A 24,150-nucleotide genomic window follows, 5' to 3' on the forward strand; every position below is an offset into this window, starting at 1 on the left:
AAATTCAATTGATTGGACATGATTTAGAAAGGCACACACCTGTCTATATAAGGTCCCACAGTTGACAGTGCATGTCAGAGCAAAAACCAAGCCATGAGGTCGAAGGAATTGCCCGTAGAGCTCTGAGACAGGATTGTGTCGAGGCACAGATTGGGAGAAGGGTACCAAACAATTTCTGCAGCATCGTAGGTCCCCAAGAACACAGTGGCCTCCATCATTCTTAAATAGATGAAGTTTAGAAGCACCAAGACTCTTTCTAGAGCTGGCCGCCCTGCTAAACTGAGCAATTGGGGGAGAAGGACCTTGGTCAGGGAGGTGACCAAGAACCCGATGGTCATTCTGACAGAGCTCCAGAGTTCCTCTGTGGCGATGGGAGAAACTTCCAGAAGGACAACCATCTCTGCAGCACTCCAACAATCAGGCCTTTATGGTAGTGGCCAGATGGAAGCCACTCCTCAGTAAAAGGCACATGACAGCGCGCTTGGAGTTTGCCAATAGGCACCTAAAAGACTCTCAGACCATGAGAAACAAGATTCGTTGGTCTAATGAAACCAAGATTGAACTCTTTGGGCTGAATGCGAAGCACCCTCCCTAAGGTAATGCGTGGTGGCAGCATCATGCTGTGGGACTAGTAAGGATAGAGGGAAAGATGAATGGAGCAAAGTACAGAGATCCTTGATAACCTGCTCCAGAGCGCTCAGGACCCCAAACTGGGCGAAGGTTCACCTTCCAACAGGACAACAACCCTAAGCACACAGCCAAGACAACGCAGGAGTGGCTTCGGGACAAAACTCGGAATGTCCTTGAGTTACCCGGACCCAATCTAACATCTCTGGAGAGTCCTCTGTGTGCAGCAACACTCCCCATCCAGAGCTTGAGAGGATCTGCAGAGAAGAATGGAAGAAACTCTCCAAATACAGGTGTGCCAAGCTTGTAGTGTCATACCCAATAAGACTCTAGATGTAATCGCTGCCAAAGGTGCTTCAACAAAGTACTAAGTAAAGGGTCTGAATACTTATGTAAATGTAATATTTTATTTGTAATAGATTTGGAAAAAAATCACGGACTCTTTGAGGATATTTTCAGCCTCCTGATTTAGTGTTCTGCTGCTGACTGATGTCGTAAACCACCAGCATACCACCCTGCATCCCACTGCTGGCTTGCCTCTGATGGTGAACAGTGTTAGTCCCTGGATGGGAGACCAGATACTGCTGGAAGAGGTGTTGAGGGCCAGTAGAAGGCACTCTTTTCCCAATGCCCTTTGTTGGGTGCCATGTTTCTGATGGAAAGTTAAATGGGTGACCTGACTGTGGTCACTAAAGATCACTTATTGTAAGGGTAGGAGTGTTAACCCCAGTGTCCTGGTTAAATTCCCAATGTAGCCCTTATACCATCACGGTCACCTAATCATCCCCAGCTTCCAATTGGCTCATTCATCCCCCGTAACTATTCCCCAGGCCGTTGCTGGAAATGAGAATGTGTTCTCAGTGAACTTACCTAGGTAAATAAGGGTAAAATAAAAAATGTAATGAACTCCTCAATGCCATCAGATGAATCCCAGAACATATTCCAGTCTGTGCTAACGAAACAGTCCTGTAGCTTAGCATTCACTTCCTGTTTTTGCTTGAATGCAGGAATCAGGAGGATAGAGTTATGGTTAGATTTGCCAAATGGAAGGCAAGGGAGAGCTTTGTGTTTCTGTGTATGGAGTAAAGGCCATCCAGAGGTTTTTTCACCTCTCGTTGCACAGGTGGCATGCTGGTAGAAATGAGGTAAGACTGATTTCATTTTTCCTGCATTAAAATCTCCAGCCACCAGGAGCGCCGCCTCTGGATGAGCATTTTCTTGTTTGCTTATTGCCCTATATAGCTCATTGAGTGCAGTCTTCGTGACAGCATCGGGTTGTGTTGATAAACCGGATATGCTCCCTTTCTCCATGGTTGAGAAGAGTAAAGGGTTTCTGCAACTCATGAAAGTTTTCAAACCATGTTACGATCTTTGCCCATTTCAGCAAACTGGAAGTACCCACTCTATATAAGCAAGCTAAAGCCGAAGTTGTACAACCCACACAATGAATTGGCCAATGCACCCTGTGTTGTGCTTATTACAGATGGATGGACCTCCAGGGCTACAGAGAGCTACTTAAAGGCCCCCACCAGAGGGCAATGTCGCCCCTAATTCAACTAAATTCCTATCCTATATGAGATTGTCCTTTAGGTTCCACCTCCAAAGAATGACGCGGGCTGCTAATGCATATTCACAAATTGGGGTGGGAACTTTTGGGGTGATTTCCAAATGTATTTATAAAGCCCTTCGTACATCAGCAGATATCTCAAAGTGCTGTACAGAAACCCAGCCTAAAACCCCAAACAGCAAGCAATGCAGGTGTCGAAGCACGGTGGCTAGGAAAAACTCCCTAGAAAGGCCAAAACCTAGGATGAAACCTAGAGAGGAACCAGGCTGTGAGGGGTGGCCAGTCCTCTTCTGGCTGGGCCGGGTGGAGATTATAACAGAACATGGCCAAGATATTCAAATGTTCATAAATGACCAGCAGGGTCAAATAATAATAATCACAGTAGTTGTCGAGGGTGCAACCCCAAACAGGAAGATCACATCAGTGACTCAACCCACTCAAGTGACGCACCCCTCCTAGGGACGGCATGAAAGGGCACCAGTAAGCCAGTGACTCAGCCCCTGTAATAGGGTTAGAGGCAGAGAATCCCAGTGGAGAGAGGGGAACCGTCCAGGCAGAGACAGCAAGGGTGGTTCGTTGCTACAGAGCCTTTCCTTTCACCTTCACACCCCTGGGCCAGACTACACTCAATCAAATCACTGAAGAGATGAGTCTTCAGTAAAGACTTAAAGGTTGAGACCGAGTCTGCGTCTCTCACATGGGTAGGCAGACCATTCCATAAAAATGGAGCTCTATAGGAGAAAGCCCTGCCTCAAAATGTTTGCTGGGGGCCACATGGAGTGGGTAAATAACAAGTAGGGCACTGACAGCTGTTAGTGTAGCTAGCTAGCATGTTAATCTTATCTATCTCACTAACTAATGTTATGTTGTTGCTACACCTTATTCAAAATATTAGCCAGCTAGGCTATGGCTAGTTCTGGAGCTGGATTTGTCATTAACATGACGGGAAAACTTTGCCACAGATGGATATGGGAAACCAGTATCTCCAAAGTGATGCCATCTTTCATAAATTGCGACCATGAATCTGCCCTAGAAATAGAAGGAAGAAGATGAAGCTTTGGTAATATGGATAACATGGTTCTCACAGCTAGGCGACCTGACATGACAGGCTACGATGACCTCGCTCATGATGCAGATCTGCAAAAACACCCTGAGCGCATCGGACACGAAACACTAATACTTGCTGGAACAGCACAAACTAGATAAACAAACAAGTCTTTCACGGGTGCCTTTCCATTATAGGATAGACACTTGTGATTTCTACTAGCTGCACCAATGAAAGCAGTGGAGCGTGGTCAAAACCATTCATCTTTGGGGGGAGCGGGGTTCCAAAATGCAATCATGTCACATGCAATTTTACCATATATAAAATTGTCATATACACTTCTTATCCCTTGCGCAAATAGCCTAAAGCTATGTCTGTCCGGAGCTTAATGGAACGGGGAACTCTTAGGGCCCCCCCGACCATTTTACACAGTGTTGCATTTTTGCTAGCACAAACTTCAGGCCCTGACCTAAAGTTAATATTTTATACAGTGTTGCAAGTTCCTTGCTTACAGGCCATGAGTAAGCCAATGTGATTTATAGGATATTTATTTTTAACAGGATATTTTATACCTGCAGGCTGCAATGTTTTTATTTGTTGGCTTTATGTAGGCTATTTTGACATAGCTGGAAATGGCAATAGAAATTACTTACATTGTAGAATAATAGGGAAGACCTCAACATTATGAAATAACACATGGAATCATGTAATAACCAAAAAAGTGTTAATCAAAATATAATTGAGATTCTTCAAATAGCCACCCTTTGCCTTGATGACGGCTTTGCACACTCTTGGCATTCTCTCAACCAGCTTCACCTGGAATGCTTTTCCAACAGTCTTGAATGAGTGCCCAGATATGCTGAGCACTTGTTGGCTGCTTTTCCTTCACTCTGCTGTCCAACTCATCCCAAACCATCTAAATTGGGCTGAGGTCAGGTGATTGTGGAGGCCAGGTCATCTGATGCAGCTCTCTATCATTCTCCTTCTTGGTAAAATAGCCCTTACACAGCCTGGATGTGTGTTGGGTCATTGTGTAAACTGGAAACCAGATATCCTGAGCCTGCATTTATTGTAGCTGGGGATTTTAACAAGGCTAATCTGAAAACAAGGCTCCCTAAATTTGATCAGCATATCGAATTCGCGACCCGGGCTGGCAAAATTCTAGATCATTGTTACTCTAACTTCCGCGACGCAGATTTACCTCCTTTTGGTAAATCTGACCACGACTCCATTTTGTTGCTGCCAGCCTATAGACAGAAACTAAAACAGGAAACACCCGTGCTCAGGTCTGTTTAACGCTGGTCCGACCAATCTGATTCCACGCTTCAAGATTGCTTCGATCAAAATATATATAAAATATATTTTGATTTGTTTAACACTTTTTTTTGGTTACTACATGATTCCATGTGTTATATAGTTTTGATGTCTTCACTATTCTACAATGTAGATAATCTAAAAATATAGTAAAACCCCTGAATGAGTAGGTGTTCTTAAACTTTTGACCGGTAGTGTAGGGAAAAATACACACCAATGGATTGGTTGAAAGAACGGACAACCTAGAGTAGACCAAGATGAAATAAAATTGTGTCTTGGACAGCCCTACCCAGCTGCTATTTGCATTGGTGTTTATGGGAGACCCAATCCACTAAGTAGACAGGAACTGACCATTTTTTTTCAATGGTAAACGACTTGAGTGAACTATATTCATTTATCCACCATCTTTGCTATTGCGCCGCTCAGTCGCGACTTGCGAACTTTGCAGGTGTTTCTGATTTTAATTAACAATGCCATGCTGGTGGGTGGTACTATTTTAAATTAAACCCAGCTCAACAAAACAGCAACAACAAATAAAATACACATGTCATTTTATAGGGAAAGATAAGCCGTAGGCAAGAATTTGCACGAAGCCTCTGCAGTTTGGTTCAACTAAACTTTGATTAAAATGACTTATTGACTTACATCATTACACAAACACATCAGTCTCTGATCTCCTTTTGGACAGGCTGCAGCTATGATCAATAACCACAACCACCCAGATTTCTGGCTGAATCCACTGTTGGTACACAACCATGCAAGCACATTAATGAACTAATGTATTTTTGACTGTTTTCCTTGTAGACTGCCGTGATCAGCTATGACTACATGACATCTCTGAAACATGTGGAGTATGGATCAGAAGAATACTGGGCGCTCAAATCCCAGGTAAGGCTAGGGCTTGGCTATATGGCCAAAATATCATTGTGTGAAATGTTTCATATTTTTGATGGTATTTTATGTTTAAAATGTGGTTTTCTCCATTCTGATTTGTTTTATACTGTTCAGTCCAACTTCAAATAAATCATTTTCAGCATTTTAGTAATTTTCTGAATTTCCTGTACTTTTGTTTCCTCTTCCACACTGCCATGCAGAGCTGCATGGTATGGGCAAAACATCTAGGCCTAGTAAATTGTTGGAGTCATGGAAATTGAAAGATTTATTCAAATTTGACATAGTAAAACAAATGTGTAAAAACAATTCTAAAGGATGCTGAAACCCTCATATTAAACACCAATGGCATTCACTAAATTGATGGTTCATGTATGATGTTTTACAGCTTTGTCATTTAAAACTTTTTTAAAATCTTTTATCTTAAATTGTCTTATTTTACATGTGATAAGGCCAAAGATAATTACAGACAACACTGATAATCTGAAGTACCCAAAATGTTTTGTGATGGATTTACATACAATCCTTTAAAAATACCTCAGTTCTGGTAGGTAATTGGTCAACTTCGTATGTTTGCAACCCTAGTTGGAATATAGTGTGCTGCACCTTTAATACACTGAGTACGTTTACATGCACACTAATAAGTCGATATTAAACTGTAAACGCCTAACTCGGCTTATCTTAATCGGTGTGAGGTCAAAATCAAAGTAAGCATATGCTGCTGCAAAAAAAACAGTTTTTTTTTTTTTAATCGATCTTTTGAATTATTAGGACATGTAAACAGCTTAATCAGTGTTCCAGTTGTGTATTTGATCTGCGCATGTGCCAGCAGTGCACCGGTAGCGCAAGCCTCTTACAGTATTTGCGACTGAAGTGAGTTCGGAAAAAACAAAGTATGCAATTTAGAAATAGTTTTCACATAAAAATGTTATGTCTGAACACCGAATCAATAACTTCCCAAAAGTCAACATGGTCACGGTGGTAGAACGTTTGTTTAGATTGCCGATTTTCTGCATTTAAAGTAAAGATTCACCCATTTTGAATGGTATACTGTTATTGTGCATCTCTGAGCGACATTAAATCGATTCCCTGAGTCATTTCATGTGTATCTGAGCTATTGCAGTTCAAGCAGTCAGAAATTCGGCCGTTATGACGTAGCATTGAGATAAACGCTCTCGCTACATAATCACGAAAACGTCTGTCATACATGTCAGATGGCCGATGTCATAACGCGGGAGGTTGTCTCTTGAATTAGCCATTGATTATATTTTAGCAATATTTCTAACTCGAGAAATATAATTTAACAGAGGGTCTAACACCATTCTGCCTCTTCAGTCCAGGGTGCATTGAATGTGTCGTGGTAATTATTCTAATCGAAGGAGAGACTTTTAGATTTTTTTCAAAACAACTGAACTTGATTAATTCCTGCAGTAATGGAGCGTTAACGGTCACCCAATGGTGTAGAGTTAAAGCCCAATTAAACAGGATTCGTTTATTTTTTTTATTTTTTTGTCTTCCTGAGTCCTTGTGACAAAGAACAAAGGTTCATTGTGCTCTCGTGCAACAGATATCAAGATTTACATTGCGCCACATATCTGTCGCTAGTTCATGTACTGCTTGTTTATACAGAAATACTAATGCAACAGGATACTAAGCCCTTCCCTCAGAATGATGGAGTCCAGTATTCATCTGCCATATGGGATAAATAAACTGGAGATTGGGTCACCCTGCCACTGACAGACAGGCACACAGACACTAATCATGGAATGGAATGTTGTCTTATCACCAAGCCATTGTAAATTGACAGTCAGCGTTAAATCTCACACATGAGTTCTAAGAACCCTATTATGTTGCCTCTAAGAAAAACAGTGTGAATGTACTAATATATTAAGACATTATAATATAAAAGTAATGTTGTAATTCTACGACAAATGTCAGACTACTCTGAGGCACATCGATCTGCAGGTTGAACATTGTGAGAATGTACACTGGTAAATTGGTAGTGCATGGTGTTTGTTCTATACAGGATAAAGGGAAAGGGGGATACCTAGTCAGTTGTCCAACTGAATGTGTTCAACTGAAATGTGTCTTCCGCATTTAACCCAACCCCTCTGAATCAGAGGTGCGGGGAGCTGCCTTAATCGACATCCAAGTCTTCGGTGCCCAGAGAATTGCATTGTGGGTTTCGTAGTCAACTTGAGCTGAAAGATTTTCACAACGATTTTCACATTGCTACCAAACTTGTTATTAAAAAAAACAAAATGAAACATATCTTCACAAAAAACATTGTTCACATATTAGTGTTGTGTAACAGCGCATTCGGAAAGTATTCAGACCCCTTGACTTTCTCCACATTTTGTTACGTTACAGCGCATTCGGAAAGTATTCAGACCCCTTGACTTTCTCCACATTTTGTTACGTTACAGCCTTATTCTGTATTAAATAAAACAATTTCCTCATCAATCTACACACAATATCCCCACAATGACAAAGCAAAATCAGGTTTTTTGAAATGTTTGCAAATGTATTAAAAATAAAAACTGAAATACCTTAATTATTCAGACCCTTTGCTATGAGACTTGAGCTCACGGCATCCTGCTTCCATTGATCATCCTTGAGATGTTTCTACAACATGATTTGGAGTCCTTTTGTGGTAAATAAAATTGATTTGAACATGATCTGGAAATGCACACACCTGTCTATATAAGGTCCGACAGCACAGATCGTGCATGTCAGAGCCAAAACCAAGCCATGAGGTTGAAGGAATTGTCCTTAGACCTCCAAGACAGGATTGTGTCGATGCACGGATCTGGGGAAGGGTACCAAAACATGTATGCAGCGTTGAAGGGCCTCAAGGACACAATGGCCTCCATCATTCTTAAATGGAAGTTTGGAACCACCAAGTCTCCTCCTAGAGCTGGCCACCCTGCCAAACTGCGCAATTGGCAGAGAAGGGCCTTGGTCAGGGAGTTGAACTTCCAGAAGGACAACCATCTCTGCAGCACTCCACCAATCAGGCCTTTATGGTGGAGTGGCCAGACAGAAGCCACTCCTCCAGTAAACGGCACATGACAGCCCACTTGGAGTTTGCCAATAGGAGTCTCTGGACATTACAGACAACTCTCTGGTCTGATGAAACCAAGATTGAATTCTTTGGCCTGAATGCCAAATCCATTTTAGAATAAGGCTGTAATGTAACAATGTGGAAAATGTGAAGCGGTCTGAATACTTTCTGAGTACACTCTAGCTAGCTAAAGTATTCATGCATTGCCTATTCCTCTCTTTATAAGATACCATGACACAAACAACATGCATATACCAGCACTTGTTCCGTGCTGTATTAGATACCTATGTTTGCTCTGACTCTTAAGTACATTTAGCAAGCTAGCTAAATTCAAATCAAAGAAATGTTTATTTGTCACATGCGCCGAATACAACAGGTGTAGTAGACCTTAATATGAAATTCTTACTTCCTTACGAGCTCTTAACCAACAATGCAGTTCAAGAAATAGAGTTAAGAAAATATTTACTAAAGTAAATAAATTTAAAGTAACAATTAAATAATGAGGCTATGTACAGGGGGTACTGGTACCCAGTCAATGTGCAGGAGTACAGGCAAGTTGAGGTAATTTGTACAGCAGCTAAAGTGACTATGCATACATAATAAACAGCGAGTAGCAGCAGTGTAAAAATAAAGGGGGTTCGTCAATGTAAATAGTCCGGCTGGCCATTTGTTTAATTGTTCAGAACTCCTTCTTGGGGGTAGAAGCATAATATAGGTCCTGGCTGGCAGGAAGCTTGGCCCCGGTGATTTATTTGGCCGTACGCGCTACCCTCTGTAGCGCCTTGCGGTCGGAGGCCGAGCAGTTGCCATACCAGGCGGTGATTCAATGGTTAGGCGCTCTCGATGGTGCAGCTATAGAACATTTTGAGGTTCTGGGGACCCATGCCAAATCCTTTCAGTCTCAAGAGGGGGAAAAGGTGTTGTCATGACTTGTTCTTCATGACTTTCTTAGTTTGTTTGGACCTTGATCGTACGTTGGTGATGTGGACACCAAGGAATTTAAAACTCTCGACCCGCTCCACGACAGCCCCGTCAATGTTAATGGAGGCCTACCTTTTCCTGTATTCTACGATCAGCTCCTTTGTCTTGCTCCCATTGAGGGAGAGGTTGTTGTCCTAGCACCACACTGCCAGGTCTCTGACCTGCTCCCTATAGGCTGTCACATTGTCAGTTATCAGGCCTACACTGTTGCATCGTCAGCAAACTTAATGCTGGAGTTGTGTTTGGACTCCCAGTCGTGAGTGAACAGGGAGTACAGGAGGGGGCTAAGCACCCACCCCTGAGGACCTCCAGTGTTGAGGATCAGCATGGCAGACAAGTTATTGCCTACCCTTACCACCTGGAGGTGGCCTGTCAGGAAATTCAGGATCCAGATGCAGAGGGAGGTGTTTAGTCCCAGGGTCCTTAGCTTAGTGATGTGCTTTGTGGGCACTGGGGTTGAATGCTGAGCTGTAGTCAATGAATAGCATTCTCACATAGGTGTTCCTTTTGTCCAGGTGGGAAAGGGCAGTGTGGAGTGCACTTGAGATTCCGTCATCTATGGATCTGTTGGGGAGGTAAGCGAATTGGAGTGGGTCTAGGGTTTCCTGGATGATGGATGACCAGCCTTTCAAAGCACTTCATGGCTACCGATGGGAGTGCTACAGGGCATTGATCATTTAGGCAGGTTACCTTCGCCCCCTTGGGCACAGGGACTATGGTGGTTTGCTTGAAACATGTAGGTAATACAGGTATCACAGACACTTGCCAGTTGATCCACGCATGCTTTGAGTACACGTCCTGGTAATCCGTCTGGCCCCGTGGCTTTGTAAATATTGACCTGTCTAAAGGTTTTGTTTTCATCTGCTACCGAGAGCGTGATCACAGTTGTACGGAAAAGCTGGTGTTGCTTGTGTTGCTTGCCCCGAAGTGAGCATAATGGGCATTTAGCTCATCTGGTAGGGTCACGTCACTGTGCAGCTCGTGGCTGGGTTTCCCTTTTGTAGTCCGTAATAGTTCGCAAGCCCTGCCACATCTGACGAGCCTCAATTTTAGTCCTGTATTGATGCTTTGTCTGTGATGGTTCATCTGAGGGCTTTGCAGGATTTCTTATAAGCGTCCGGATCAGTGTCCCGCTCCTAGAAAGCCGCAGCTACAGCTCAGTGCGGATGTTGTCTGTAATCCATGGCTTCTTGTTGGGATATGTACGTACTCTCACTGTGGGGACAACGTCGTCGATGCACTTATTGATGAATCTGGTGACTGATGTTGGATACTCCGCAATGCCATGGGATGAATCCCTGAACATATTCCATTCTATGCTATCAAAACAATCCTCTAGCGTAGTGTCGTGACATTACATTCATTAATGTGTTCATTAATTATTTATTGAATCAACTATGTTTAATTGTTAACCTATTTTAACTTTACATTTTTTTATTAATCTTGTAACAATTAACTCATTAGGAATTTTGGGAAACGTGAAGTTGTTTACCATCTCATGAATTACTCTAAAATATATGATATATATATATATCTCGAAGTCACTTATTAATCATTACCTCATCAAATTCTGAACATCGCAGACTTCTTGAATCTGCACAAACCCAAGTCTTACTGATCATTCTGTACCACACATTGATTTGATTATTTTCAAACTAAATGATAATACAGGATACACACACACACACACGGTATAGGTTATTGATTAGAATCTTAATACGATGGAAATAGGTCCCTTGCGGAATAACACAAATGACACTTGTTATAAAAGAGAGACAACACTTGGATACATTTAGGAACTACGCTCACAGTAATCCTAATACCTTGCCCCGAACTGCCGCCCATTTGGGTAAGTAGTAATGCATGTATTTACGTGTTGAAGGTCTTCCTTCGTTGTGTATCTAGTACTTAGAACAACCGTAACATTGATTGTTAGAGGCTACTTTGTCGTCTTCACCTCGTTGATTTTCAGGGTCATGACCAATGGAGACCTAGCTGCAGCTTGAGTCCTTGATTATGTTAATTCTTAACTCAATCTTTTACACACTTGGGTAAAAAAGGGTGTTTCTGTCATCCTGGCACGCTCTCTGAGCTCCCTCGGGCATGTCTAGTTACTTGCAAAGTATCATAAACTATTTATTGTTAGAAAGGAATATGAATTTAGTTATCTTAACAAAAATATTATCTTCATCCTTTACATCCTTTATGTTGTATAGGAAATAAACTTTACATGGTGTGAAAGCTCTTTTTTAAAAAGTGGTATAAAAATAAATATTTAACTTAATGACATCACAAAATAGTCATATCTCATCAACCCCCACATTCGGATGTTGAAAATATTGTCCCAGTGTTCCCTTTTTGATGTTTTTGACGTTTTTGGGTGGCAAAATCTTCTTTAACAGATTCCAATCACCAATACTAGAGACCAAAGGAGTCGTCTGCTGCATGCAATTTACGATTGGTGTGAGGTCATAAAATCCCCACACCAATTCCTCCTCCCTTCTGTGGGTGAGAGGGCCCAGTAGACATTAATCTATTTTAAACTGATCTTTGGATCCTCACAGGAGAGTCATGACCATAGCATCCCTCATCTGACCACTTCCGTATTGAGCGAGTCACTGGTACTGCCTGCTTTTAGTGTTTCCTTGTAAGCAGGAATACGGAAGATAGAATTATGGTCAGATTTTCCAAATGGAGGGCTAGGGAAAGCTCGGTGTGTGGAGTAAAGGTGTTCTAGAGTTTTTTTTATTTTTATTTTTTATTTTTTTAAATGTCATTTTAAATGTATTTTTTTTTTTCTCTGGGTACACATGTGATATGCTGGTTAAAGTAGGCAAAACATAGTTAAGTTTGCCTGCATTAAAGTCCCCGGCCACTAGGAGCGCCACTTCTGGATGAGCTTTTTCTTGTTTGCTTATGACTTTATACAGTTGTTTGAGTGCAGTCTTACTGCCAGCATCAGTTTGTGGTGGTAAATAGACGGCTGTGAATAATATAGATGAGAACTCTCTTGGTAGATAGTGTGGTCTACAGCTTATCATGAAGTACTCTACCTCAGGCGAGCAATACCTCGAGACTTCTTTAATATTAGACATCGCGCACCAGCTGTTATTGACAAATAGACACTCACCCCTGTCCCTCGTCTTACCAGACGTAGCTGTTCTGTCCTGCCGATGCATCGAAAACCCAGCCAGCTCTGTATTATCCGTGTCGTTGTTCAGCCACGTTTCGGTGAAACATAAGATTTTAGAGTATTTAATGTCCCGCTGGTAGGATAGTTTTAAACGTAGATTATCCATTTTATTTTCCAATGATTGCACGTTGGCCAATCGTGCGGATGGTAGTGGAAGTTTACTCACTTGCCTACGAATTTGCAGAAGGCAGCCCAAACTCCGCCCCCTCTTTCTGCATCTTTTCTTCAAGCAAATGACAGGGATTTGGGTCTGGTCTCGAAAGTAGTATGTCCTTTGCATCGGACTCGTTAAAGAAAAAATCTTAGTGAGTAATTGCTGTTCTGATGTCCAGAAGTTATTTTTGAGACTACTGTAGCAGCAACATTATGTTCAAATTAAGTTTTAAAATAATGCAAAAAAAAAAATGGCACAGTTGGTTAAGAGTAGAGGTCGACCGATTAATCGGCATGGCCTATTTTAATTAGGGCAGATTTTCGAGTTTTCATAACAATCGGTAATCAGCATTTTTGGATGCTGATTTACTTTGCAATCCACGAGGAGACTGCGTGTTACGCGAGTGCAGCAAGGAGCCAAGGTAAGTTGCTAGCTAGCATTAAACTTATCTTTATAAAAAGACAATCTTAACATAATCACTGGTTAACTGCACATGGTTGATGATATTACTAGGTTAACTAGCTTGTTTTGCGTTGCATATAATCAATGCGGTGCCTGTTAATTTATCATCGAATCACAGCCTACTTTGCCAAGCAGGTGATGATTTAACAAAAGCGCATTTGTGAAAAAAAGCACAATCTTTGCACAAATGTACCTAACCATAAACATCAATGCCTTTCTTAAAATCAATACACAAGTATATATATTTTTTAAACCTGCATATTTAGTTAAAATAAATTCATGTTAGCAGGCAATATTAACTAGGGAAATTGTGTCACTTCTCTTGCTGACTGCAAGCAGTCAGGGTATATGCAACAGTTTGGGTCGCCTGACCATTTCTTCCTAACAAAGACCGTAATTAATTTGTCAGAATTTTACATAATTATGACATATTGAAGGTTGTGCAATGTAACAGCAATATTTTGAAGGTTCCGTATTTCACTGAAAGAATAAACGTTTTGGTTTTGAATTGATACTTTCCGGTTTTGACACTATTAATGACGTAAGGCTCATATCTGTGTGTTTATTATATTATAATTAAGTCTATGATTTGATAGAACAGTCTGACTGAGCGGTGGAAGGCAGCAACAGGCTCGTAAGCATTCATTCAAACAGCACAGCACTGCGTTTGCCAGCAGCTCTTCGCAATGCTTGAAGCACAGCATAGTTTACGACTTTTACGTACTATAATTCCTATAATAACTACAACCTATAACTTCTTAACAGGGAATATTGAAGACTCATGTTAAAAGGAACCACCAGCTTTCATATGTTCTCATGTTCTGAGCAAGGAACTGAAAAGTTAGCTTTTTAACATGGCACACATTGCAATTTTACTTTCTTCTCCAACACTTTTGTTTTTGCATTATTTAAACCAAATTGAACATGTTTCATTTATTTGAGACTAAATACATAAATAAAATCTATATTAAGTTAAAATAAGTGTTCATTCAGTATTGTTGTAATTGTCATTATTACAAATCTATATATAAAAATTGGCCTTACATTTTATTTATTTTTTATCTGCTTTTTTTGGTCCTCCAATAATCGGTATCGGCATTGAAAAATCATAATCGGTCGACCTCTAGTTAGGAGCCTGTAAAACAGCAGTCATCCCCCCGTCATTCAATTGTAATAGCCAGTTTACTAGCGATAAACATTAGCAGCTAACAAGATTTATTTGAGCCACAACTTGCGAAGAAAAGACAAACTAGCAGACAGTAAGATACACAAACTAATAGTTTAATTATAGAATGCTTGTGGAAAGCAGCATGTCATCAACATCTTGTTGCATCTATCTGACCATGCAGACTGCAGAATGAACAGGCAAGGAAGTGCTTGTAACTCGGGTCGAGCAACTGCTCTCTCCTTGAGTGACGGGGCATGGCTTGGTGTGGGAATCGGCAAGCAACCGGGGGAGAGCGAGAAAGACAACTTAATCAGCAAACTGAGTCAACCATAAAAACTGAAATTACATGCGTCTGACGATACATTGGAATTATACAATGACTGAGGTTAAAGAGCAGACTGTCAGCTTTAATTTCAGCATATTTTCATCCACTTCTACATTAATGTGGATGCTTACATGATTACGGATAGTCCTGAATGAATCGTGAATAATGATGAGTGAGAAAGTTAGACGCACATATCATACCCCCAAGACATGCTAACCTAAACAGGGGAGGTTAAGGGGGGTGTATGATTCAATCCGGACAATCCGTAATCATGGTAGCATCCACATTTTAATGTAGAAGTGTTAAACATTATATTCTTATTTACAATAAAAGTGACTCCAGAATGACACAATACATTGTTTACCATTAATTTCTATTGGGCACAAAATAATCTGAAACACAACCAAAACAAACAGCAAATGCATCCAACAAGTTTGTAGTCGTAAGCTTGGGCCACTAGATTTCTGAAAACTTTTGGTATTGTGCAAGTTTCATTGCGTATGAGGAATATGGGACCAAATACAACACTTTTTACTACTTTAATACGCAAGAGAATTTGTTCCTATACTTTAGTCTCCCCCCCTTTTAGGGGGCCAATGTACAAAACGTGCTGTAATTTCCAAACGTTTCACTCGATATTTATGACATTTATGACCCTCAAATTAAAGCTGACTGTCAGCACATTAACCTCATTAACCTCCATAGTTGTATGAAGTGCTGGAGTACAGAGCCAAAACAACATTTTGTCACTGTACCAATACTTTTGGAGCTCACTGTACGTTGTGAGAGTATTGTTGTGAACTGACGTGGGCCTTGAAGAGTTCATGATTTTATTCCCTGCTACCAGAAACCTCTTGATATACTACACTAATTCCGCCACTGTAGCCCACCCCTCTCCTGTGATCTGTGCTTTGTTTGAGAGCGAGACACAGGACCAGGTGATGCAGATGGGTCGTGGAGAGTTGACCTTCGATACTTTGTATGAATTCGGCTTCTTTGAGAGAATAATCTTTTTATTAAATTTTTCTGAGTAAAGACAACGCAGAGCTGACTTCCACCTCGTTTCTGCCGCATTGATCCACCTCATAAAGGCTCTTCTGAAGCTGAACTCTACGCCGCTCAGATTCTTAGAATTCCTTTCAACAGATTCTCCCTTTTTTTGCAAATGGTGAAATTACCCAGGCTAGAGTATGAAAGGGGGTTTATTTTGAAAGGGAGGATGGTTGCGGAGGCTTGTGAATTCAGTGTGAGTGTGTAGAAGCGGAGGGGGATAAAAGCTAGTGCTTAAAGGGCTAACGTGACAGCCATGGTATAAACACTTTAGCTCTGCCTCTCCAGATACCTGACCCATACAAGACCTCTGTTCTTCTACTCTACTCCTCTCTCTCTCTCTCTCTCTCTCTCTCACAACTGCACACTTCTTTTCACACTCTTGTTTCTCCTATTGTCACACCGATTCAGTCCTTCCATGTATCCCATAATGTCTCTCTCCACCCCTTCTCCTCTCCCTCACTTTCTCTTCCTAACTCTCTCTCTTTTCTCTCTCTCTATGCAGGCATCAGAATGCAGTTTTTAAACCTTCAAAGATTTTCTGACCTTTTATAATTCAGTAGCAAATAGGTATTTTACCCTGCACAGGCTGTGCCTCTTATTCTCACTGCAGGGGCTCACAGGTGCTCACACACACAGATACCCTCATACATGCTGTCATATGTAATTTATTCTCTGTTACCAAGCACACCTTCGAAGATCCCATTAGGGAAAACAAACAAGTTTGAAGTTAAGTGTAAATACCGGATAACCATGTTTTGTGCCATTTCCAGTTCCCCTTTAAAAACGCCAAAGCCCGGCTCAGACGGCAACACTCAGCCGACCCACACTCGGAAAGGTCAAAGTATCTCACCTGTGCTGCTGTGTGTGTTTGTGTGCCACTTGAGAAGTGCGATGAACCCTGAAGAGCGTGGTTCAACATGACTGCCTCGGCCAGGGTGTGTGTGTGTGTGTGTATACAGAGGGATAGGGACACACACATGCACCCTCTGGGCCCTCTGGTCAAGGCTGGCTACACACTCTGATTAGAATTAATGCAGGGCTGTGATTTAATCCAGAGAGGCGGTCTGCTGCCTGATTATGATGAAGCCATGGTGGTGAGGAAGTGTGTGTGTGTGTGTGTGTGGCCTTGTGCCTTTTTACCTTCATTATGCTGTTCGTTCCTCTGTTTTAAGGAAGGTTTATACTTTGTCTAACGACATGTCTGTAGGCAAATAGAATGCGATTTAGTCTTTGGTCAAAACTACATTTAATTTATACTTCTGTCGAATGTTTGTCGACTGTCGTTGCAATAGTCGTTTTCCTTGTCGCAGGGACACGAAAATAAGTTTGTCTGTGACGGGCAGCCTCTTTTAGTTGTCGGAAACTCACTTGTCATATTTGCCAGAAAGCCATAGTAACAAGACGGTGTAGGCGTTGTAAAATTGTAAACCGGTAGATTATTACTATGTTAATGCTGACATGTGTGTACTCTATATAGATTAAAGACGGATTGCCTGGTGTTTGTCTTTATCCTGTGGATTTCATGGACAGTCACGTAAAAATAGATTGGACATTAAATTGTGTAGCCTAGGCCTCAGCTAAACCATGTGCAGATGTAGCGGCTCAGGTATTGAGCTTGTGTCGTTAGAAGATTTTGTAACTTGTAGATTGTGTCGTGTGCACTGTTCCAGACATTGTGTTGCTATTGTGTGTTGCCTTAGCTGTAGTGGGGTGTTGTCCAGGTGTTGTTAGCTCTAGTGTGTCATTGACTCAGATGTTGTGATTCCCAGGTGCTGTACGTTCGGTACTAACCGGTCCATGTGAATGCTCTGGTAATGAGCTTTGTTCCACACAGTTAGCTCACTCGCTCTCTCTCTTTTCTCTATCCCTCTCTCCCCCTGCCTATCTGTGGCGCAGGGGCCAGCTGCTCAGTGCTCTTGTTGAAGAGGTTTCGTCAACAGCCACTTACCGAGCCAGCCACTCTGACTCTCTCTGGCAGGCCTCATCAAAGGTTGTCTGGATCACTGAGGGCCATTCATTGACAATTAAGACCTTATACAGACAGCCAAGGGAAGGTTTGGGGCCTCACGGATGCGCTAGCTAGGGATTATTAGTGTTCATTGGGGTAGGTGTGTGTGGGGGTGAGGGGTAGGGGGTGCGCTTGTTTGATGTCTCATAAGGGCCAGGAGTTTTTCCTCCTAACTATGTGGCTTGAAGAGGAAATGCTTGGGGCTCTAAGGGGAGTATTTATTCCACATGCATGCATGTATGGATTGTTACAGTTGAGTGGGGATGGGCAAGGCAGGGATTGTTAGTCAGTGTCAAGGGGGTGGATGCACTGGTTTGATACAAACTATAGGCAGTTATTAGGCCAACAAACATCAAAGGCTGTCTTTGAACATAGATCTCTGGTTTCCCCGACTGCTGTAAACTCATTTAGGACTCCACCTTGGCATGGGACATTTCCTTACCAAAAAAAGTATATTTTCTTTCACCTTACTTCGTAGTTCGCAGGTCTGTTTTTCAGTTGATGAGAATAATTTAAATGGCCTTTGTGGTGTGTGTGTGTGACGCGTACGTACAGTACCAGTCTGGACACACCTACTCATTCAAGGGTTTTTCTTTATTTGGACTATTAATACATTGTAGAATAATAGTGAAGATATCAACATTATGAAATAACACATATGGAATCATGTAATAACCACAAAGGTGTTAAACAAATCAAAATATATTTTAGATTCTTCAAAGTAGCCACCCTTTTGTGTTGATGACCGCTTTGCACACTCTTGGCATTCTCTCAACCAGCTTCACTTGGAAAGCTTTTCCAACAGTCTTGAAGAAGTTCCCACACATGCTGAGCACTTGTTGGCTGCTTTTCCTTCACTTCACTGCGGTCCAACTCATCCCAAACCATTGTTGTCTTCACTATTATTGTACAATGTAGAAAATAGTACAAATGAAGAAAAACCCTTGAATGAGTAGGTATGCCCAAACTTTTGACTGGTGCTGTACATACGCATCACACACAGAGAGACAAGCATGCCACAAAGGCCATTTAAATTATTCTCATGGACTGGCAAACAGACCTGCAACGTGAAAGAAAAGACATTTGGTAAGAAAAGTCCTAAATGCGTTTACAGCCACAGATGAGGCTTTTTATGTTCAAAGGTAGCCTTTGATGTTTGTTGGTTTGCGGTCGGGTGGTTGTGGAGGCCAAGTCATCTGATGCAGCACTCATCACTCTCCTTGGTCAAATAGCCCTTACACAGCCTGTTGGTGTGTTGGGTCATTGTCCTGTTGAAAATGATAGTCCCACTAAGCACAAACCAGATGGGGTGGCGTATCGCTGCAGAATGCTGTGGAAGCCATGCTGGTTAAGTGTGCTTTGAATTCTAAATAAATTACCGACAGTGTCACCAGCAAAGCACCATCACACCACCACCTCCATGCTTCACGGTGGGAACCACACTTGTGGATATCATTCACCGTTCACCTACTCTGTGTCTCAAATACACAACTGTTGGAACCCAAAATCTCAATTTGGACTCATCAGACCAAATTACAGATTTCCACCGGTCTCATAGCCATTGCTCGTGTTTCCTGGCCAAGCAAGTCTTCTTATTGGTGTGGAAATTTGTCTTCATCTAAATAATGGACTGTCGTTTCTCTTTGCTTATTTGAGTTGTTCTTGCCATAATATGGACTTGGTCTTTTACCAAATACGGCTTTCTTCAGTATACTCAAACGCATTAAGAAGGAAAGAAATTCCACAAATTATCTTTTACCAAGGCACACCTGTTAATTGAAAATGCATTCCAGGTGACTACCTCATTAAGCTGGTTGAGAGAATGCCAAGAGTGCTAAACTGTCATCAAGGCCAAGGGTGGCTACTTTGAAGAATCTCAAATATAAGATATATTTTGATTTGTTTAGAACTGGTTACTACATGATTCCATGTGTTATTTCATAGTTTTGATGTCATCATCAAATTATTCTGAACCCTGGAATAAGTAGGTGTGTCCAAACTTTTGACGTGCGTGTGCGTGCGCACCATCGGGTGTGACGAGAGGAGGCTGAGCAGACAGAGTAGTGAATCCTGCTGTCGGATTTCTATTCCCTCCCTCGACTCCCTCAGCTGGGGCTTTTTCACTGCTCACAAGTCAATAGTCAGCGGTGTGAACTAGAGAAATGGCTATCTTTGTCACTTGCAGTAGAGGAAAAACTGAGACAGAAAACAGAGGAGGTGGAGGGAGGGATGGGGAGAAAGAGGAGAGACAGACAGACAGGGAGAGAAGGCAACATTTTTAAATCAATAATGAATTTCTTCCACAGCAGCCTTAGTCAGCAGTTTGGGAACAAGGAATTGAATTGGTAACAGTAAATCAAAACATTCATTCAAGGTGTATTGTTTGCGTACACAGATTTGCTGGTGTTGTAGCAGGTGCAGCGAAATGCTTATGTTGCTAGTTCCAACAGTGCAGTAGAATGTCTCTCAAATACACATAATATATAAACAACAAATTACAGAATTTTCAATTAGTGAACTCGCTAGAGATGAGACGTGAGGTGACTGACTGCTGTTATCTTCTGCTTATCTAAAAATGGCCGCCTGGGAAATGCTATCAATTTGTTGAGTGTCGTGTCTGTCAGGCACACAGTTTTTAAAACCGCTACTGCTTTCAGGCATAAACCAAAGTCTTTATTGGCTAGGCTAAGTATCGCCTCTATACTGATATCTTTTCCCAATGTGTCTGGAGAGAGTGTCTGACCATCTGTACTCTCCCTCCCAATTTCACTTTAGCCCCTTTTTATAGATCAGAGGCTGTGGGGAGCAGTGTTATGTACACACACACACACACACACACACACACCATCAGGTTAGAGCAGTAGGATATCGGCAATCTGGGCAGTTGTGATTACGATGCGGGATACCTGGTGTTACCGTGACAACAACAGTAACAACTCCTAGAACAGCGTAGCACTACAGCCTTACTTTGTTATTCATCACCTCCAGGGGTGCTGCTGTCGGTTGCTGTGCTGCCCTCTCTCTCTCGCTCTGAAAGCAGCTGTGTGTAATGTATTTTCTCTCTAGCTGTAGGAGGATAGGGGGGTAGCAGGGTACATCTCTAGCCGTAGCAGGGTACATCTCTAGCCGTAGGAGGGTACATCTCTAGCCGTAGGGGGTGCATCTCTAGCTGTAGGAGGGTAGGGGGTACATCTCTAGCTGTAGGGGGTACATCTCTAGCTTAAGGAGGGTAGGGGGTACATCTCTAGCTGTAAGGGGTACATCTCTAGCTGTAGCAGGGTCCATCTCTAGCTGTAGGAGGGTAAGGGGTACATATCTAGCTTTAGGGGGTACATCTTTCACTGTAGGGGGAAATTACACTTCCTCAACCCCTGCTGACACCTACTGTACCTGGCTACTTGCTACAATGGTCTCTCTCTGTCTCTCTGTAAGTTGTGGCAGTCACTCTCAGTTTTTCTAAAGGGAAGAACAGGGTGTCAGAGTGAGAGAGGAGAGCAGCAACCCCCTACACTCAGCACAGTGCCCAGCCGCCTAACTTGCCTGCTGTGTGCGTGTCTCAGGGCCCATGCTGTGTGTGTGACCTGCTGTAGTTCAGGGATGAGTGGGTAACCAGCTGCTGTTCTCTGGGAGGAGAGCTACACAAGAGGTACTAAACAGACCCAAATGCCCCTGCTCCCTTACACACTACTGCTACACACTGGCGGCTGTGTGACTGAGAGTAAGAGTGCAGTTTAGGGATTGTTTATGAGTTAGTGAGAGGGAACGATAATTCAGAAATGTCAGTCACTGCTGTCCATTAAAAGGTAATGGTGATTCATTTTGAAGAATGACATAAGGAAAGAAAGGGTGCATTAGCTATATCGTAACATTGGGGTTTAGACCAGATTATTATAGTCTCCTGGTATAATTGGGTTGATGTAGATTATTATAGTCTCCTGGTTTAACTGGGGTGATGTAGATTATTATAGTCTACTGGTATAACCCAGTTATACCAGGAGACTAGAATAATCTACACCAACCCAGTTATACCAGGAGACTATAATAATCTACATCAACCCAGTTATACCAGGAGACTATAATAATCTACATTAACCCAGTTATACCAGGAGACTATAATAATCTACATCAACCGAGTTTTGAGTATACCCTTTGTTGGCAATGACAGAGGTCAAACGTTTTCTGTAAGTCTTCACAAGGTTTTCACACACTGTTGCTGGTATTTTGGTCCATTCCTCCATGCAGATCTCCTCTAGAGCAGTGATGTTTTGGGGCTGTTGCTGGGCAACACGGACTTTCAACTCCCTCCAAAGATTTTCTATGGGGTTGAGATCTGGAGACTGGCTAGTCCACTCCAAGACCTTGAAATGCTTCTTACGAAGCCACTCCTTCGTTGCCCGGGCGGTGTGTTTGGGATCATTGTCATGCTGAGACCCAGCCAAGTTTCATCTTCAATGCCCTTGCTGATGGAAGGAGGTTTTCACTCAAAATCTCACGATACATGGCCCCATTCATTCTTTCCTTTACACGGATCAGTTGTCCTGGTCCCTTTGCAGAAAAACAGCCCCAAAGCATGATGTTTCCACCCCCATGCTTCACAGTAGGTATGGTGTTATTTGGCTCCAACTCAGCATTCTTTGTCCTCCAAACACAGCGAGTTTAGTTTTTACCAAGAAGTTATATTTTGGTTTCATCTGACCATATGACATTCTCCCAATCTTCTTCTGGATCATCCAAATGCTCTCTAGCAAACTTCAGATGGGCCTGGACATGTACTGGCTTAAGCAGGGGGACACGTCTGGCACTGCAGGATTTGAGTCCCTGGCGGCGTAGGTCGTTACTGATGGTAGGTTTTGTTACTTTGGTCCCAGCTCTCTGCAGGTCATTCACAAGATCCCCCCATGTGGTTCTGGGATTTTTGCTCACTGTTCTTGTGATCATTTTGACCCCATGAGGTGAGATCTTGCGTGGAGCCCCAGATCGAGCGAGATTATCAGTGGTCTTGTATGTTTTCCATTTCCTAATAATTGCTCCCACAGTTGATTTCTTCAAACCAAGCTGCTTACCTATTGATTCAGTCTTCCCAGCCTGGTGCAGGTCTACAATTTTGTTTCTGGTGTCCTTGGCCATAGTGGAGTTTGGAGTGTGACTGTTTGAGGTTGTGGACAGGTGTCTTTTACACTGATAACAAGTTCAAACAGGTGCCATTAATACAGGTAACGAGTGGAGGACAGAGGAGCCTCTTAAAGAAGAAGTTACAGGGCTGTGAGAGCCAGAAATCTTGCTTGTTTGTCGGTGACCAAATACTTATTTTCCACCATAATTTGCAAATAAATTCATAAAAAATTCTACAATGTGATTTTCTGGATTTTTTTTTCTCATTTTGTCTCTCATAGTTGAAGTGTACCAATGATGAAAATGGCAGGCCTCATCTTTTTAAGTGGTGGAACTTGCACAATTGGTGACTGACTAAATACTTTTTTGCCCCACTGTAGTCTCCTGGTATAACTGGGTTGATGTACATTATTATAGTCTCTTGGTATAACTGGGTTGATGTACATTATTATAGTCTCTTGGTATAACTGGGTTGATGTAGATTTATTATAGTCTCCTGGTATAACTGGGGTGATATAGATTATTATAGTCTCCTGGTATAACGTAGATTATTGTAGTCTCCTGTTATAACTGGGTTGATGTAGGTTATTATAGTCTACTGGTATAACGTAGATTATTATAGTCTTTTGGTATAACTGGGTTGCTGTAGTTTATTATAGTCTCCTGTTATAACGTAGGTTATTATAGTCTCCTGGTATAACTGGGGTGATGTATATTATTATAGTCTCCTGGTATACCTGGGTTGATATAGATTATTATAGTCTCCTGGTATACTATAGATTATTATAGTCTCCTGGTATACTATAGATTATTATAGTCTCCTGGTATACCATAGATTATTATAGTCTCCTGGTATAACGTAGATTATTATAGTCTCCTGGTATAACTGGGTTGATGTAGATGATTATAGTCTCCTGGTATAACTGGGTTGATGTACATTATTATAGTCTACTGGTATAACTGGGTTGATGCACTTTTTAATAGTGCTTCAGTCCTCCAGTTCAATGACTGCAGATACAGACTCTAGTCTACAACCCCAGTAGATCCTGCTATCAATCTGCATGACTGGATCCTCCTTATACTCATCCAGCTCTGTTGCTCTCTTCCTTCCAGCATTCTCCTTAAAACTTACAAGCAGCGCCTGTCTAAAGTAGTGTTTTCAAGCAGTGTGTGAATGAGTGGGCTG

General features: G+C 42.0%; 1 protein-coding gene across 2 annotated transcripts in view; it reads left to right on the forward strand.

Annotated features, from left to right (window-relative positions):
* LOC139374952 (aarF domain containing kinase 1) overlaps positions 1-24,150 on the forward strand; it is a 161,190-nt gene that overhangs the window by 10,687 nt on the left and 126,353 nt on the right. For both annotated transcript variants that reach the window (XM_071116226.1, XM_071116225.1), the window contains exon 3: positions 5,358-5,441. In XM_071116226.1, coding sequence (XP_070972327.1) covers positions 5,358-5,441 — 84 coding nt within the window. The remainder of the gene's footprint in view (positions 1-5,357; positions 5,442-24,150) is intronic.

Source organism: Oncorhynchus clarkii, chromosome 19, assembly GCF_045791955.1.
Source record: "Oncorhynchus clarkii lewisi isolate Uvic-CL-2024 chromosome 19, UVic_Ocla_1.0, whole genome shotgun sequence".
NCBI lineage: Eukaryota > Metazoa > Chordata > Actinopteri > Salmoniformes > Salmonidae > Oncorhynchus > Oncorhynchus clarkii.